Source organism: Syngnathus leptorhynchus, chromosome 4, assembly GCF_054491065.1.
Source record: "Syngnathus leptorhynchus isolate UIUO chromosome 4, UIUO_Slep, whole genome shotgun sequence".
Classification (NCBI taxonomy): domain Eukaryota; kingdom Metazoa; phylum Chordata; class Actinopteri; order Syngnathiformes; family Syngnathidae; genus Syngnathus; species Syngnathus leptorhynchus.
In genome coordinates, this window is record NC_141198.1 from 8,575,416 (window position 1) to 8,595,245 (window position 19,830).

General features: G+C 38.5%; 1 protein-coding gene across 5 annotated transcripts in view; it reads right to left on the reverse strand.

Moving 5' to 3' along the window:
* Nucleotides 1–19,830, reverse strand: part of mvb12bb (multivesicular body subunit 12Bb) — an 81,347-nt gene that overhangs the window by 21,248 nt on the left and 40,269 nt on the right. For 2 of the 5 annotated variants that reach the window (XM_085909137.1, XM_085909136.1), the window contains 5 exons: nucleotides 8,285–8,341; nucleotides 8,004–8,206; nucleotides 6,252–6,347; nucleotides 1,457–1,552; nucleotides 28–118 (listed from right to left, as the gene is read on the reverse strand). In XM_085909137.1, coding sequence (XP_085765263.1) covers nucleotides 28–118; nucleotides 1,457–1,552; nucleotides 6,252–6,338 — 274 coding nt within the window. In that variant the 5' untranslated portion in view covers nucleotides 6,339–6,347; nucleotides 8,004–8,206; nucleotides 8,285–8,341. Of the gene's footprint in view, nucleotides 1–27; nucleotides 119–1,456; nucleotides 1,553–6,251; nucleotides 6,348–7,517; nucleotides 7,600–8,003; nucleotides 8,207–8,284; nucleotides 8,342–19,830 lie in introns of those variants that run through there. The other 3 variants (XM_085909132.1, XM_085909133.1, XM_085909135.1) reach the window with 2 other exon arrangements.

The window sequence follows — 19,830 nt, forward strand, 5'->3', positions numbered from 1 at the left end:
TGGGGTCTGCATTGTCTATTTTCTTACTTGTGTCCAATGTTTCTTGTATTGCAATGAAACCCTCTGGCAATGCGTCCCTAATGTCGATCAACTTTACATCCACAACAACATCAGGGCCCTGTAAGAGACAGAATCAGAAGTCAGTGATGCAAAAGTCAGCCTTCATAATGATGCAGGGCCAGGAATTGAAAAGGTTGATTTATTTTGGGGAGAAAATGTCAGAGTCAACAATATCCTTTTTTTTCCCCCCCGAATTTTTGTTTTTGTTTTATTTATGTTTTAACCATTAGCTATGCAATATACGGGTCGAGAAGAGAAAGTGGATGCTGGTTTGAGAGCATTCGGGCACTGTGTCATCTGACATTTTCAAGCATGACTCTTCCATGACTCCTTAACATTTTCATTTTTGGGCATAATAAATTGCAATAATACACCACTGCAGAAGAAAGTAGGCTGAACCAAGCGTGACTTGATGGCTGGATTCCTCTGCTGTAGTTGCCTGACAGTCATTGCCATTAGATATATTTTTATTCATAGTTTTTACACTGACTTAAGGAGGAATATGGATGAACGTTATTACTATGCATGGGAGCCTTTTTTGTATTTGCCTCTTTTGCTGAGGATTTTTTCTTCCCATCAGGACGTGACAAACGGGGTTTGTCTAGTTTCAACCAGAGTATGATAAATCACAAACTATTTATTTCCCACCCATATAATTCAAGGGATAATTTTACAGAATCTGTTTTTGTCATAGACAATTATAGTGGGGGCTCCTTTGACTGGCAGACAAAATAGCCTTGGTTGATAGCTCTGTCGTGTTTTATTTGTGTCAAAGTCTTTAAAACAACACGGACACACATTTTAAGATAATAAAACAGGGACAAGGGCGGGCTATTTGTATGCTATACACTAGCCAGCAGTCCAGATTGAACTTGGGCATGAGGCAGCTGCTGCCACGTTGTCTGGATGTTAGAGGACATTCTGCAAATAAAAGACTCCTGTCAAAACAGTAAATATGTAGATTTTGTAGAAAATGTTTCATACTTTACAAATCCAATGGGCACTAAATTTGTCCAACCTACCAAATATATGTATGATTTTTGGTTGTGATGAGCAAAAACATTCATTCATGTTCAGTAATCATATTATCATAGTTTTCTTTACAGATACACTTTTGAATGAATAGTTAACGAGCTGTACTTTAGCTCATTGTTATGTCCTCAATAAGAAAACAAGGCCAAGGGGACCAATGGCACAAAACAAAATTGGAATGCGGTATTGTACATTTTGAATATGCATGGGAATAAATGATATGGGAAAATATATAACCGGCCTTGGCCTCTTTAAAATAAAGCATGTTAAAACATTCTGGTTGTACAACTCTCCTAAAGTAACAGACAGACAAACAAAATTCTGATTCCACGAAGAAAGTGATACTTTACATTTCACCACTTACAGGTTTTCTGGTGAAACAGAGGTAGCGAGTGACCTTGGATTTGAATAAGCCGTCCTTCCACAGGTCGGCATCTGAGCCATCTGTTGTTTGTGCTACCTACATTGGAAAAAAAAAAAACAAGGAGAGAGAAAAAAAAAAAAAACAAGGAGAGAGAAAAAAAAATAATAATCAGGAGGTGGGATAAAGTTAATGTATGTATGCCATGAGCATGTTGCTATTGTCTTTGCCTTGCATACTGTCCTTAATTAATGCTTGCCTGCACTAGCACTCCATCTCATTAGAGCCCTGCATGGGTAAAGGAGTCTTAGCCTCCAAAAAGCTGGCTAAAAATATCATCCCTTGGGAGAAGGCTGATTAAAGATGCCCTGACAACAATCCGCTCTAATAAGGAAACCGTACTTCTGTGTGCTTCCAAAATAAAGAAATAAGGATTATATAAGTATATATATATTTTTTAAATGTAGTAACCCCTTAGTGAGGTACAGGTAAGATAAGAAAACAGCACCTTCAAATGTGCCTGCTCTGAACCTTTTTGTGGATGCATCCTAGTATTTAATGAGACAAATATTCTAACAGTAAACTGCTGAGGATAGAATGCAGTTTTACGAGTGTGCAGAAATGCGGCTACACCCCAATAAAGGAGCATCTTGTCCTTGTATAATAGGCTCATTCATAGTTATAAAAGATTGACGCATGCAGTAAGAATAATAGATTGCATCATATTGACAGCGTTTGGGTGCCACAAGTCAAGCTCAAGGTCCTAAACAACATCGCCGTGTGTTGTGCAGAATAAAATATAACCCGCAGACTCCTCTTTCGTTGAAGCAAATATGCTTGGTTGAGGCGTCATGTTCCATTGGCTACAATGTGAGAATCACCTAAATAACTGCCAGGGTTATTTTTTAAAGGGATCCTTTACAAAGAAGAGTCAATCTAATGAGGTTCATTCAAATGAAGAAGTCTTAGATCTCTGCACCCACCCACACGCATTACCCCCCTTGACAATAATGATGAATGACCCCGGTGACTGGGTGGGGGAATCGTGGCACAGGGAGATTCATGCAAAACCACCGCAGAGAAGATGGGATGAGAGGGGGGCGACTTGATGCAGGGAGCAGAAATAGTGAGGTGAGAAAGACAGAGCGAGCATTAGATGAGCAGCGAGCTCTTTCCTGGCTGGGCGTCACCAACAGCACTTCAACTAAAAGTCCCAGAAGGAGCCTATACATCACAGACCCTTCCTCTTTTTTACAAGACAAGCCGTCTTGGCCACTTTTTCCAGGTCAGTAGTCACAGCATTCTGTCAGCATAACCAAAGGTCTGGTTTTGTGAAACCCAAAGTCAAGTTGAAGAGTAATGAGGGCACGGTCCTCTTAGGAGGCACCTCAGGCATCATCCTGCCAACAGACGGGGGCAGCTCGAGAACGACACAGCTTGAATGTGAAAGGCCAACTGCTTAGCCATGGCAGAAACAATGCGTAGCGGTTCTCCAACACTTTCTTATAGCTGCTCTTTGTACCTACAAAGTGCTCAGTCAATAAAGTACTATTTGTGATGTCAAAGGTGTCACTGTAGTCTCTTGATTTTGAAAAGCAATGACCGTTTCAACTGCAAAATCCCTAAATTTCAAGAACACAGATGAGACATGTAAACATGCTGAATTTTTTAATGAAAGATCCCGGGAGACTGACACAAACAGCATTGAGATGCAGTTAGACATAAAAGTGCACTTAGTATCACACTTCTTTTTCTCAGTAATGTAAGTCATTACGCAGGGGTCAACCAGTAGTCAGACGCCAAAGTTGAATAAAGTGGTGACCCACTTGTGTCACTAAGCTCTGGTTAAATGGTAAGCTCATTGGTATGCAATGGTAAGCAAATGGTTTCATTTCATTTATTTGAATTCATATTATTGTGTGTTTTATAGAAAATCTGTATTTTATGAACAAATCTAAAAAAAAAAAAGCTCATAGAAAATACATTTCATCCAATTTTAATGCTTAACTGGGATATATGATGTTGATCTTTTGTGTATTAGGAGAACACGTGACATCGGTTACTTAGTATCAATATCAGTATCAGCGACTACTCAAGAGTTAGGTACCTGTGCTGGTATCAGTCTGAAAAATAAGTGGTATCGATCATGCATACATGATATGATTTCCATTATGCAGTTGCCACCAGAAGTTTAAAGAAGAAATTGCAGCTCATTTTTCTAAAAACTGCAATTACAGTTGTACAGTAATGATTATGCAGACTTTTTGTCTGAAATGTGTGGTTGAATATATTGCCATGGAAAACGGATGGATAGCAGACAAGGACAATTTATAAATCGAGTGCATGTTGCACTGACGCTCTTGAGAAGAGATGAAATAGGATATACTGATTCTGAAAACTATTTATCATAGTTGCATATTCTTCATTAAATACTGACATGAAGTTTGTCTTTCTTAGCCCTGATGTCCCAGCAAATGCAAAATCAATGTTTACGCCTCTTGAAATAAATGCAAATTTTAGTAATGAGTTCATGAGAGTAACAAGTCAAATACTTGCGAATTTGAAATGCACCCCTATCCCCTTTGGAACCCTTGCAGAGAGTCAAAGTACGACTGAGTGCGCAAATGGTCTTTGATGTTGGGTGGCTGCTCATACTTGAGCAAAGCTGCGGATCCCAGCGGAACAGTGTTTGATCTAGGCTTGTGCTCTCTTGTGTTGAAGCGATCTGCTGAAGTTCAGAGATGAGAACACACGGCGCACCAAAGAATCAGAGAGCAAAAGAGTTAATCAGCTCTTTGATTTTCTGCATAAAGCGTAAACTGGTAACAGTGGTACGCAGTGGGGTTTTCAAAAGGAGGCATGCATGGAGAGCTAAAAGACCATGCAAGATGGTGTAATGTTCATAGACCCCCCCATCCCCGTACATGATCAAATTGTTTATATTCTAAATTTACAGCTAAAAAAACCTCTTCCCCAGAATTTCAACATTATTTTAACATGTGATTTATCATACAAGTTTCATTGCAAAGAATATGTTTTAATAAATTATGGCTCATACATATGGATAATATCTTTATACAATATGAAATGCCACGTGCAGCGCATACAATTCTGACACTTTAAGTTTTTGTGATGATACATGTCATATCCAAACAAAGGAACCTTAAAAGTGACGGTGACGCAACGGTCACAGTTCGGTGTGGGTTCAGTTCCACTGAGTGCGAGTGCAGATGGTTGGTTGTCTCTGTGTGCCCTGCGATTGGCTGGGGGGTCACGGGCGTGCTGGAGCCTATCCCAGCCATCATCGGGCAGCAGGCGGGGGACACCCTGAACCGGTTGCCAGCCAATCACAGGGCACTCAGAGACGAACAACCATCCACACTCGCACTCACACCTAGGGACAATTGAGGTCTTCAATCGGCCTACCAAGCATGGACACGGGGAGAACATGCAAACTCCACACAGGGAGGGCCGGAGGTGAAATCGAACCCGCACCCTCCTAACTGTGAGGCGGACGCGCTATCCAGTGCGCCACCGAGCCGCCTTATTATTATTATTATTATTATTATTATTATTATTATTATTATTATTATTATTATTATTATTATTATTATTATTATTATTATGTAGACATGACGAGTGAGCCTATAGTGTTCACAGTTTTTATGTCAATTCCTTCATACGCCAAACCACCATTATCTGCACATGATTACAATAAGAGGGGTGGGGCAGCAGCACAAGACAACTAGTTAAAGGGGGAAGCAGTGCAAAAGCATTTAAAAGAAAAGGTGGGAAAAAGGGTGCTATCACACTTTTTCATTCAATGTCAAAGCTGGAGCCAATATGTGTGTGTATAAGCTGATAAAATTCCAGCAGTTTCCCTAGTTTGGATCTTATGCAGTGTATTTTTATTTGTGGAGTTTATACCTGCACACAAAGAAATCACTGCAGCGGTAATTAAGCATGTAAGACTTCAAACAATAATAATATCCTGGGAACAAAATCAACCAAATCATTAAAGTAAACTTTATGATTTTCTGCAGAGTTTAAACTGGCACTTACACAATACAGACATGGATATAAGAAGCAGACAATCCATCTATGACATCACAAAGAACGTTCCTCTGTAGCTCTGGTTAAAGATAGCTCGACAGGCAGTGCTAAGGCACAAGCTGAGGCCTGATCAACCTCAGCTGCATTGCCGGAGTCAGGTTGTCTGATGTTCAAAAGAACCGTAACACCTGGGTGGCTCAGGTTAGGTTATGTACTCCTCAGGATGAGCTGTAGCTTTACAAAAAATATGACTGAATCACCTCACTGGTCATTCAAAAGAAAAATAAATCCTATCGGATGTTTGCCAACTTCATAGATGGTTTTTAAATTGTGCACAAAAAACAGCAGAAACTATGGATTAAGGAATTGGACCACAACTCCTAATTAATCAATATTGTAATTTTTGGACTATAAACCGCACCTGAATATAAACCGGACCAGATAAGATTTGGGGGAAATTCTGCACAAATCATACAATAGAGGAAAAAAACATGTAGAATACATAGATAAACTGCACTGGACTATATGCTTATTAAGCTTGTGCAAAAAGTAGCGGTTTATAGTCCGGAAAATACAGTACATGTTATTTCCCCCCTGGATTTTATGTCTTCATCAATTGCTTTCAGCATTGTACATTGGAAGAAAACCACTTGGGTAAATTGCAGTTCTGTTCATAAAGCAAGGTCAATTAAAATATGCTTGGATTCGTTTGCAAACTTTACTTGACCAGAGGTCAGTTACTTACAACAAAGTAGTCATCTGGAACCTTGCTGTGTGAAGAAAGGACTCCGACTGCAGTGATGGGGTCTGTTGGCATCTGGTCATTTGCCATGATAATGTTCTGAAAGAAATAGGAGGAAATCAGACACTAGCTATATTTTCTCTTCACATATAGAGATTTGGGATTAAATATTTGCTTAATACAACAAAAATAAAATGGCACAACAACAAAAGCACAAGTAGACTGACAGTTGCACAAATTGAGGTTTGCATCATTAAGCTTCATTAGGCAGTGAATGGACAATGCTCTTCCTGGCTGAAAGGTCCAGAAAGCCACAGTATCGACTTCTCAATGAGGCTTATTGGGATGTAAAAGAAAAAGCATCTTTCTAACAGAGGATCAAACGACAATTTAGACCAAAACAGCGTTTGGAGACTACCCAATTACTTCAACAAGTCACAAATTAGACCGAGCAATCACATATTTTCAAGGAAGTCCCATCAATTGCTATCTATCCCTGTCTAAGGGAATTTTGGCCTAATGGGTATGCAAGCCTTTTACAGGGTAAGTGGCTTTGCAAAGGTTTCTGATGCAACTTTATTCAATTAGGTTTAAAGCATTGTTGTACTAACTGACAAAGTTAGTGCATTCAATCTTGATGTTTACAAAATCTATCCCAATTACCTTGATCAAATTAAATGATTCACTCCAGAAACAGCTGTCCCCTAACAAACGTTAGATTGCTGCCGTTATTCAAATGAAACAGGTTGGCGTATTGACTAATTGAAAGACAGATCTCTTTGTAACATGAATTTGAGTCGGAGACTCAGAACCTTGACTCCTTGGAAGATGTGCTTCTGAAGGGCTAACGGAGCTTCCCAGAAGAGAAGCATATTGGCAATAGCGTGAAATTAATTTCAAACAAACTTGTAAGTCATTGTACAGTGAGACAAAGTATGTGCAACTAAAAATATTGACTGACTGACATTGTAACTGATTGGACGATTTCTGCAATGGATTGTTGGTTAACTGTGAGGCAGAATAGAGACAAAATGTAATGCATTTAAACTGCCCTTTCAAGGCTCTGTCTAACTAGACCAGTTGAAGCCGTTTTTGTTGAACTTGTCTGAACCATTCACTTCCAAAAAGAAGACATTTTATAGATGTTACAGTTTCCTAAATTATTTAAGTGTGCTGTTCTTAAATATTTCATTTCATTTTTTTCTACATATATAATTCTATGTGGAATATTCTGATACAGTACTTATATACATTAAAGGTCGCTCTTACTGTATGAAGTGTTGAAGTTCAGTAAAAGGGCTGTAAAAATATGCTCCCGAATTGAGTTCTTTGTCCCCTCAGTGCTGTCTCTTTGGACTTTGTGTTTTCAACCTGCAGGAACTCAACTAACAAATCATTAACTAGTATAAGGCACGTTATGTTTTTATTGCAGTTGCTCTGACTTTCTTCAGTGCTAAACAATAGTAATTACAAATAAATTAATTAATTCATAAACAAACAAACAGATGCAGGTATTTGGGGAGAACAACAAAACTTTTTTTTTTTTTTTTTTTTTTTTATTGAACAGGAGTTGTTTTGTTGGTGGGTGGTATTGTTTGTTTCTGTGACAGTTATACAGCTGTACCAAAAATTTTGGAAATGGTGTCTTATGTTACACAAATCTGGACCATGATTTCATTCAAGAGAAGAGATGACAAATGCAGTACATACTCTTCAAATATGAGAGATTTTAGGAAGTAAGGGAAGTCATCTTACAAGTGATTCCGTTTATCCAGGGGCAGTTTGCATCAGCTGAAACTCATAACCCCATGTAGGTAAGAGGGAGATGATAGATCAGTCCGGAAATCGAGAGCTTTGCCTTTTCAATCCGTTCCTTCGTTACTATGAAAGACCGATCTGAGTGCACATTGATTAAGCCACTGCCCCAGTCCAGGTGGAAAAGTTTCTCTTCTGTATGTCTGTTCAGTAAATAAAGAAAACATTGATGTTATTTAAATTAAGCTTGCTACTTAGGTTCATTAGCAGGGTGTACTCACCGACCCTCCTTTGCAATTTTGCAGCTCATTCTTTCACATCAAGGTGTTGCCATCCGTCTGAAATAGGTGTGCTCAATTAGATCCTCACGTGGCAATGCTCAAATTGCGATCATGAAATGTCAGGTGTCAAGAAAGGCGGACAAAACACGCTGAGAATCTGAACGCCTGGCAGATTATTTGTTTAATTATAGAAAAGGTGATAAAACAGTCTTGCAATATCAGCAAAATTACTTTGTATTATCATCTATAATCGAGGACTGTCAGGTTTTGGGGAATTCTAACAGTAAGACACTGGTTCACATTTTATTTCTGAGTGCAAAAGCCTAAATGTGGTTGTATGCTGAGTAAGAGGTAGTGGGTGACCCTGCACTTATGTGCAGCGAATGACTCTGCGCCTAAATGATTTTAAAACAGGGCTGGTTTCCTTTTCCTGTTTAAAGGTCATTGGCTGTGTTTTGTAATTTGCTGACACTCATCTTGGAACTGAAGATGGAGATTTCTGCGTTGCCACCTTGAGAGTACCAGTAATAATATCCTTATATCAACTTGGGAAATCTACTGTGCCTCCAATGTCCCTGTCACCTGTATGAACCCATTATGGACTGTGTTGAAATGTGCAGGGCTCATTTCAGAGCCGACCCTCACCTCCCCCTCCTCCTCTCTTTTCTGTCTACGCATATAAACCCCGTGTCTCCCGAATAGCTTATAATAACATGTTTTAAGAAGCCTGCCCTTAGTGCCCCCATAGGATAGAACCTTGCAAGGCTTTATAATATCATGCTTTTCTCTAATTAAAGGTCACTTTGGTCCCATTTTTGCCTTTGCTGAGAAATCAGTGGGAAAAAATGTTGGCTTTGCCCAATGGGATTTAATTTTCATTGACATCTGATTTTCTGGCTAATGGGGTTGTTTTATATTAATTTTATATTATATTGTATTTAAATTACATTACAACATTTTATCATTTTTTATATTAAGTTTTATATTTTAAATACAATTTACATTATGATAAAAAAAATCCAAAAAATTTCACTGAGCAGTCATAATATTAGAAACACAATGCAAAGACATAATAGTGGTGAAATATTCTTCGTTATGGCATAATTCAAGCAACAATTGCCAAATAATCCTTAAATTAAATTTCATGTAATATATCTGGGTCTAGAGGATTTTATTTTGTGCAACCACTTGGAGAAAACAAATTGGGGTAAATTCAACATCATGTGGAGCCATACTCAACAAACTTTTTATGGTACACGAGCATCATATATTAAATAAAATTTAATTTAAGCATTTCGGTTGTCATACGTTAGACTATGTATATGTGGATTTTTAATCACCTTTTCAACATTTGTAGTTACCTCTGTGAAGGTATAATTTTTACTCAGCTCTTATCGTGAACCTAATATTGTGGCCTGTGATGGAAATTACTTAATGGGTTTGGAGCCTTCACATGCAATTGGAGTATTTATTTTTGTCTAATCATACACACTTTTTATATCTCATCTTCTCATCCCACAACACACCCACACATGCAAGGACACCAGGCTTATTCTCCGACACATGCATCCGTCTGGTGGGGAGTCTGGACTGCTCCGACTGACTGCGCCTCACTGCCCTTGTGCAGTGGTGTGCCAGTTGTGCCTTCCCCCATTGCTGTGAATGCCACCATCTGGCGTGCCACGTGGACATCATAATCTCCCCTTAATTACATTAGCAGTGCAATCAGTTACTGCATTACAAGGCCGGGCAAAGAGCTTTTAAATCTTGGAGGAAATCATAAATAATTGCACTAACTACCCAGCGCCAGATGTGCGTGCCAACTTGGCTTCTATGAGATCAATCGTAAACTCAACAACAGTGTTTCAAATGGACAAAAACGTCCCAAATTTTTGGACATGGTAGGTCTTACTGCTCATTTTTGCCCATATGCTTTATGTTTGCATTCCTTAATTTTGTATGTTCCCTCACACAGAGATGTTAAAGCGTATTAGCTGTACAGTCACCTACCTGTTGCTGCTGCTTTTTTTTTTTTTTTTACACAAAAGCAAACCTCAACATCAAGGAAACAGTGTGTAAATCGTATTTCTTATCATTCACTCCCTTACTGCACCTCTCAGTCATATTGCTGGAACGTAATTAGATGTCAAAAACTGAAATCCAACTCTTCTACGTAGTTGGACTGAAGTGTGTAAATGCATGTGCGCGCTGTTACAAGACATTGCACATTATGAGATACTATCACTGCCTCTCCTTGGAGGGGATGTCGTCTTGTATTGCTTGCTACTTTTCACTCATCTTCCTGTCATGTTCTCAGCTCCCAGGGCTGCTCACATTGACACACATCTCAGTCAGCTCCTTGCCAGCTTGGAGCACTTGTTGGTAACACTATCAAGTGGTGTGGTAGTTCTGTTTTCACTGCCAGTCAACACGTCTGTAGGTACAGATAGTTGCTGTATGTGTTATTGTAGTTTAAGTATGCATAATAAAAAACAATGTTAGAAATAGCTAAATAAATGCAGCATTGTGTTTTAACATCATATTGAAAGAAACACTTCCCTAAGTGGCATCCATGAATTTACAAAACAACACTTTGACATTTCATCTCAGAGAGGGAGATATTGATATTAACTTGTGCAATGCCCATTTCAATTTGATCACAATCTGGCCTTCCAAGTGCTATTTAAATGAGTAGATGTCATTCCGGCGCCACTTTGTGAGGCAACAAACAACAAAGTGATGAAAGCGAACTGCGATATTGACTAAATATGTCTTATCATTCATCATAATTTATCCATCCACTTTGTCACAGCTTCAACATTTAAGGGAGATAAATGATACAAGATGTCGCCCTCACTTTCATACTTCCGTGCTCTGGGAAGTGTGTCCAATATGGACTCACTTTCTTCTTGCCAACCAATGTAGGCGTACGCATGTCATGATTGTCTCCTGGCGTGTGCCCACCACCACCACCACCACCACGCACACATACAATATTATGAGACATTTGGACAGTTAGCCTGTGTGATAAAATGCCGGTATGAATTTAGTGAGCTGCAATATAGCTTAAAAATAACATATATCTGGAGGACAGAATGTGGAAAATCTTTAGTTGATTCACGACTTGTTAGTTGTTTCCCAGATGGCTTTGAAGGGGCCAGAGCGTCACTTTTTTAAGATATTGAAATGTGATTTTTGTTTGTCGCCATGTGCATTAGGCAGTGGTGCCTTAGCAAGGGCCATTCTTACCTAAGAACGAATATTCCCATTGCAAGGTGACTGGGTGGAAGAGGTCCCGCTCCAGTTCTGACACCTACAAGACTAAAGTTTAAAATAAAAAGTGCTGACTTGCTCACAAGCTTTCTACTCGCCATCTGCTCCCTTGCCCACTAATGCAAAATAACAAGACTGAACAAATCTCCTGGAGGGATGTGATCTACCGTCCAATTTTTATATCCAAAATTAATCTAATCACACATATGCGTCAGAAACGTGCAAATAAAACAGGGACTTACAAAGAGTTATTAGTTTAATAAGATCCAGTGATCGGCCTAACCTATAACAATATGTCTCCAGTTTTTTTTTTTTCTTTACATCTATTACTCACACAGGACTTTGTCACTCAACTCTCTCATCTGCGGTGTGTGAATATGCTGTTTGTCTGCTGTGGTGATTTACTAGCAACATTTTATCAATGCTAGCCAAGCAAGCCTGGTGTACCAGGGAGACAGGCATTTTATAAGGGTATAAATAATCAATGACACGCCATCCGAAATGGCCTGTAATGCAGTTTGGTAACATCATCCGCTCCCACCCCCTATTGTGTATTGGTTGGTCAGACAATGGAAAAAGAAATCTTTGGCTAATTAACACATCAGGGGAATCGCTCAAACACCATTTCTATTTGTTTATTGTCATACAGACCAAAAAAAACGTTATGCTGTATGACATTAACTATTCGAAAAAGATTATTATCCCAAACTTTACTTGCTGTGACGTATCCTTCATACTCAACATCATTTAATTGTGCGGGAGAGAGATGCTAGTTTATTTCAATCAGAATTAAACTCCATTTTACAGAACTACACAGAATCAATAAAACCCCAGAAGCCAATGGCAGTGGAAGCATTTATTTCAAAAGAAGACATGGAATTTTGACATGTCTGCTCTTTGCATCTGTTTGCCCCGCCTCTGAAATGTGTATCAATGCGATTCCGCACCAAACCAATCACTGGTATAACATTGGTCTGACTTGCCAGGATAATGTTACCCCCTTTAAGCCCCAGGAACAAAAACTAATACAATACAATCCAGCAACCTTTGAGGAATGTGATTTTGCACATCTAGGTCCGGCTCTACCAATCAAACAAACTTGTACTCTGACTACCGACTGAACTTCCCCTCTAGCTATGAACCAAACAACTCAAAAAGCCACAGTATCTATATAAATCACACTGACTTGGCTCAACTATCGCACAACCGTTCCTTAAACCTTCCTAAAAGCCAGACAAGGGAAACTCCCTTTAACAAAAAGGAAGAGGAAACAAACAGCAATAACTGACACACCTGTCCAGATGACACAAAGCTCACAGTTAGCAACAGTCATGTGAAAATTGTTATAAGTGCAGCAAAACCATATTGCAGTACTTTTTTAAAGTATTCCATAATTAGAACCCTCTTCTGCTTGGGACCCAAGGCAATTGCCTGATCGACTTATGTGCCCTGTTGCACGCCTCTGCAAACAGCAAACGTATTTTAAGTTTGACCTCTCCCTCATTCTCAGCCATGAGTCCGTACTTCCATTGTTATTAATATCTGCCCGTTTAATTTTCAGCTCTGTTTTAATGTGTCGTACTAAACTGGAAGAGACAATCTCTTATTGATTACTTTCCCAGCAGCCCCGGTGCATGCCCCAACTGATCACGCCTCTCATGCACAGACATCTCATGCATTTCAGATAATAAGCCTCTGCTCTGGAGTTGAAACAAATTGGATGTGCAGTCAGTCACTGTCCAAGTGAATCATGTTGCAGCCTGTCAGTGAACTAGACTTGGATTATCTACCCAAATAAAGTTAAATAAAATGCCAAGAGGCCATGCCAGGACTGTACGGTATGTGACAGTGACAATTACAGCTGGGCATTGTATCGCCCTGTACCATGTAATCGTTCTTTTTTTTTTTTTTTTATTTCTTTACAAAACCCAACATTTTCATAAAATGATACGAGTCAACAAATTTTGACTATTTTTTTTAAATCAGAAATGCAAGTATTTTCTATAGGTGAATATTGTGTGTGTTTTTTTAATTAGCACATTTGTTTTTTATAATAATCATAATGTATATTGATGTATATATATCACCGGGCAATATGTATGAATTAAGGTTTAGGTTAGGTTATTTATGAATTCATTTTAGGGTTAGGTGGATGTTTTTTTTTCTTGAAATGTCATAGCTATAAATTACAACACATGGGTTAAGTATGAAAAATATATATTCAACATTTGGACGTATGTATAATTAAAACATTGCCAACCTATTAGTACTAAATTGCCATGAAGTTCTTAGTCGTGGGTGCAAACTCTGTTGGCATAATTACTTCAATACACCACACAACTGACATTATGCACAATATTTTCGAAGCTGTGGGTATCTCTCGCTACACAATGGCATGCAACGCTTGTCAATGTACAAGAGTGGATGCCGAAACTCCACACACGTGGCATACCATACAGTGACAAGGCAGACACAGAGCCATAACTACCGAATGTCGGACAACGAACAATACACCCATTGTTGTTTACCCACTTGGGAATGTGTAACAGGAAGAAAAATAAAGCATCCTGTCATGCTGGACTAGGCTGAGTTTCAAATTGTGTGCATTCTCACAAATCTAAAATGGACATTTTTGGGAGTTGCATGGGAGGACATGATTAATAATACATCAGGATTATAGAGCGCAGACTGTGCTGCACAGACTTTAATGAGTCCACGGAGGGCAAACAAAGACAGACTCAAAACAACTGCACACATCCTTAAAAACATCTGCATTTAAACCCTACTAAATCTGCCCCCTCCTGCCCAACATCTTTAAGTATTATGTTATTGGTTTATATATGAGCAAGCCACAGCAAAATCATATTTGATGATCTAATATTGATGCAAGTTGTATGAGATAAGCAATTGTTCTGTTTGGAAAGTACACCTGAGGTAGTTTATGGCAAATTCTGAGAAGTACAATAATTGGCACCCTCATGTAAGCCTCCCTCTGTTTGGTGCCAGCTGTTTAAAATATGGATGGTATTGTTTTCATTGGCTTTTATTGAGTTTCTTGAACCTTTGGTATAATCCTTAGACTCTGACCTTTTCTGTCATGTGAAATAAGAACATAATAAACAAGGCGCTGATGTATTCCCTCGTTTACTCGTTCAGATGAGCAGCAGGTTTGGATCTGAACAGGTTTCTGAAATAAGGCAAGGAGAAAAGACTTTGTGGAGTTAGGTAGGAGAAATGTTCTTGTTCTAGTCATTATTGTGTGGGCCATGGATTAGAAATATTCTTATTCATATTCTTATTAGTATAGTACAGTAAAATGTAGTACTTGACAATAAAAAGAAAATGGTCAAAAAGTATCACATCCCAAAATGGCCAAAAGTCCTACTTTTTCAATCAATCCAGAATTATGAAATTGCAACTGTTGGTTTTCTGGGAATTCAAGTATCTCATATCTTTCAGTCCAATGTAGATGGACAGTATTTTATCCATTTATGGCCACCCGCTGTTAACTTTTGTAGAAATACACAAATAAGAAAATGATTAAATTTTAGTTAAGTCTTTCTCAGCGTTGACTGTCATCTTAAATCATGCAGAAATGTGATAATTACCCACGCAAGGCCAAAAGGGCCCATCACTGCCACTTTAAATCCAATAAACGCCATGACCTGATCACTATAATTGACCATCTATCAGGGTCATTGAGGAGTCCGGTGTTGCTAACCGCCGCTTATAATTCCTCTTGATCATTGCTAATTACAGAAAGTGGGAGAAACCAATATCGCAGATACGCAGAGACAGCTGCTGCCTGCATGTTCACTGAGGTAGGATAGCATCTTTTATTAATGATGAGCTGTGAGGCTACATACATTCATTGCAAGTGATATTATCATAATAAGATCACCTGTGCTCCTGATTTAAATTTAAATGTATGTAACTCATCTTTTTTTTTTTTAATTAGGTTAATATGAACATTTAATAGTGAAAATGTCCAATTACAAGTGGCTATAACATTAGGTTACATCGGCTAAATCGAATGAGATTGAGAACAAGAACTATGGTCAACCCACATTTATTGCAAGAGATGCATTCCAGCCCCATCCGCAATAGATAAAAATTTCCTCTTGGGAGAGATCAGGGAAACCATGTAAAAAAAAAAAAAAACTAGTTTTTATGTAGTTTTACCCCTCCTACGTTCACACATTTAAACATATTAAAGTACACGAAAACCTATTAAAAGTCATTTTCAAGTATTATTTGCCAGTTCTCCCTCTCTAAACTATCGTATAGCCCTCTGTAGCTCTTCAAATAAGCATGCTTCCCTCAAGATAAGTATTAATTCCAGTTGAAGTTTTCTTTCAATCTGACACATTAATAATATAACAGCAAATTTTTTTTTTTACTTGACATAATCAACTTTTATTGTTGTAATGGCAAAAGACAGTGTATTTGGGGGGCTATATAACACTGTCGACAGCACAGTGTGCAATAAATGTTAATATTTTCGTCTTTAGCTGGCATACACTGAAATTAGGAATGATTTCCTGCTTAAAAATGTGACTTTCTTTCCTTTGTTTTTTAGGTGGTATATGGACATGAGTTGTCATTGTGCTGAAAACGTGACATGGCTCATATTTGACTCCCCAGATGTGAATGAATGCAGTTGAAGTCACCCACAGTGCCTCCACTAGTTCAAGCTGTGAATACCAGAGGCTTTCTTTTCTTTCAGACAGTTGATGAGTGCCTTTAGTTGGTCCTCCTGGTGTTAAGAATCATCCTGTATTTTATTGTTTGTTAACCTACTAGTTTTGTTGCATGCACAACACTTGCTTGATTGATCACTGTGGCTAAAATGTGCGCTCTTTATTTAAATCTTCTCGCTGATGCAACCCAGACGCAGTTAACTGTAACTATTTTTAATGGTGATAGATGTTTTTCACTGAATGTTCTGTAGCGGTGTAAGGTAACGTGCTCCACTTTTAAATCCTGGTACGCCTTTCCTGTTAAATTACAGTAAAATAATAACAATTACATTTTATGATGAATAACTGCATTCTGTTTACTTGACTGGGAAAAGTAACATTACTGGATTTGTTTTTTCTAGTTAACCTTTTAAATGTTTAAAGTAAGACTATACTGGTCTGAATGGTCAGTCGGACAGGAGTCGCTGGCCTAGAAAAATGTGCTAAAAGAGCTGATTGCCAGGTCCCATCCTGTAAATCAGGGATTGGCATTTTTTTTAATGAAATGGTTGTTGACAGCCATGCCAACATGCTAAACTCCACCCATCCATTGTTGTTATTATTATATTATATTATTATATGATGCTCACAAGGTTTGCGGGTGTGCTGGAGCCTATCCCAGCAGTCATTGGGCAGTGACCGGAGAATGTTGTAATCATTTGAAAATAGAAATTGATCATTGTCTTTACATAGAAGAATATCATTAAATGTTGATAAAAATGAAAAGGGTAAGCTAAAAGGTGCAAAATGAGCAAGTGGAGTTGAATTGAAAAGTGAAATTGATCAAAGAAAGATGATTACTTTTTCAATAATTGGCACTCCATTTCTTCGGATTTGGTCATTGAGAAAATGTCTAGTTTATTGAACTTTTATGGAAAGACGTCTCCCCCTTTTCACCACTGTGCAATTTCATAAAAGCCATCCAGCCCCAGCGTAACCCTTTTTATAGTAATTCATTTAGGACTCCAGTCACAGAGGGGCTGCATCTGCTGCCACAAACACTTCGACATGTGTGTATGGCAAGAGGATGAAATCCACAATCCACTGAAGAGCGCCGCTTTCTCCAAGACCTCCTATTTTCCTTCATAAGCACGTCGTAAAATATTCCACCCGACTTTTACAGTCAACTTCTTTTGCTGCAGTGTTGCACATTTATAGTTGCAGAAAATAAGAATGACATAACCTTGGATCATGGGGAGATTTCAAAATGATTCTGCTTGATAAAAAACATACCATTCAGATGGATTGGTTTAGTGAGAGGAAGTGTGTGAGGATGGGCAGGAGACAAAAGGGAAGCATGACAATGACGCCCCAGAGGAACAAATAAAAAGACAATGAGATGGAGTGACTGGTGAAGAGTCTTTTTTGAGATGACCGATAATTGCAACCACATTGCAAAAGCAAATCTTAAAACACTTGAAAGCCTTCGGAATGTGAAAGAATACTTTTCTGTTTTCATAGTACAAAACTAGAGTACCATTTTTCCCCCACCCTGAACATTGCTCACATTGGCGTTCCCCGAAGCTTGAAAGCATAACATTTCTCAGCTGGCTACTCCCACTGGGACGAGAGCTCAGTAGATGGAAATGCAAAGATAGCTTTATTGTGTGGTTGCAGACAAATAAATCTTAATATGTATTTTTGGCATGTTTGCGTGCCAACTCAAAAACAACCCAAGGGAATGGAAGAGGTTGTGATGTCATATGTAAGATTGGGTGACATGTTGTGAGATCACATGGAAACAAACAGTATTTTATTCACTGGAAGTTAGAGAAAAAATAATCAGAAATAGAAATGTATATTATTTGGAGTATGTCCTTACATGTTGTTTAGACTAGGACTTGAGTTGTGGTTACGCTCTGAGCTGGCAGGAAGGCACAAATCAACTTCTCTTGAGGTTGGGGGGGGTGATGGTCACCCTGTATGAAATGGTTTAGGCTCACTGATGTGTGTGAAGGAAAGTCAATGCGAGGTGTCAATACGAGGGCGAAAGGTCTGTGATTGACATGCTGCAACCTGAGGGCTTGGGTGGGGTATCAACACTGTGGAGCCCCTTAATAGGTCCTCATTGGAACATTGTGAATTATGCCTAACAACTGATTATGTGAATCCACCCGCCCACAATTTTCTGTTCAGTTTAGAAGATGCTGTTGCACCATTCATCAGTGCACTATATTACATCAAGATTTCTTAAATTCAAAGTCATTTATATATTTTTTTTTTCTCTCCTTGTACTTATTTTCCTTCTTCAATTTCATCGGCAAATGGTTTTATATAAGTACTTTGTCTGAAAACAAACAGGAAACTTTGTATTATTTGTATTATTTGAATATTTGGAATGAAAACAAAACAAACATATTTATTATTATACACATTATGTTATGTTTATTTTTTTATATGTTTTCTCCATTAATTACTGGCTTTTGAACTCTGAAATTGCCTTTTACCAAACATGTTATCCATTTAGGTGCTGCAGACGCTAAATAAACATCATGCATATATGCAAGCTCACTAAAGTTTCCTTTAAGTCAAATTTAATACTGCTGTCAAAGGAATCATAAGTAGAAGACCAATTTTTAACTCAAGTTGCCAATGTTGCACTGTGCACAAACTTGGGAAATAAAAAGTGGCAGCTCATGGCAAACTGCACTTCAGAGTACCGTACCTGTTTTTTTCTTTCTTTCTGTCTTTCTGCCACATGTGACAAGTGAGCCGAGCATATTTGCAGAATAATAAATCTGTGTCTCTAATTATTTCTTTTTGAGCACATACAAAGACGATACTGACGGGATAGCAAGGAGAGTGCCCTCCAAAATATTCCTTCATAAGCTTCTGACATGCATCTGTCTGCTTGTCAACATTGCAACTTTGTAGACATATTTTGTGTTAATGAAAGCGATCCGGAAACTAAGGTAAGGTATCGTGATGACACATTTCAATTCCACACTGCACAAATACTCTCTCAAACTAAATAAAAAAATGTTTTTATTATCCCCTCCTAAACAACTGAAATTGCTGTAACATTGGATCATATGCACTAAAATACATAATTGGTAACACACACACACACACACAGACACACACACACACAGACACACACACACACACACACACACACACACATATACATATGCTATGTTCCATTATGTGAGTCGAGCCTTGTCTTCTGAGCAAAAAGCCTTTTTTCTATGTTGAAATTCTTCTGCTGCACTATGGTCACAAGGGGGTAGCATTGACACAGTTGTCTGAGGCCTTCTGCAGGCAGCTCACCAGCAGGACAAACTGCCTTTGATATAATTGAGGTCTTGGACCTCTTAGAAATAGCACACTATTGGTTTGTATGTGGAAATGCTCAAGGAACAATGGATTTCCATAAGTGGATGTAAAATCGTATTTGGAGCATCCCCGGCATGTTAACCGCTCTCTAAACATCAGGGAAGGAGCTTTTTCAAGATGGGACAGGTAATTTTAGGCACTTGGCTTGAAATAATGGAATGCAGCGGTAGGATTAAATGTGTGACGATAACATTCAAA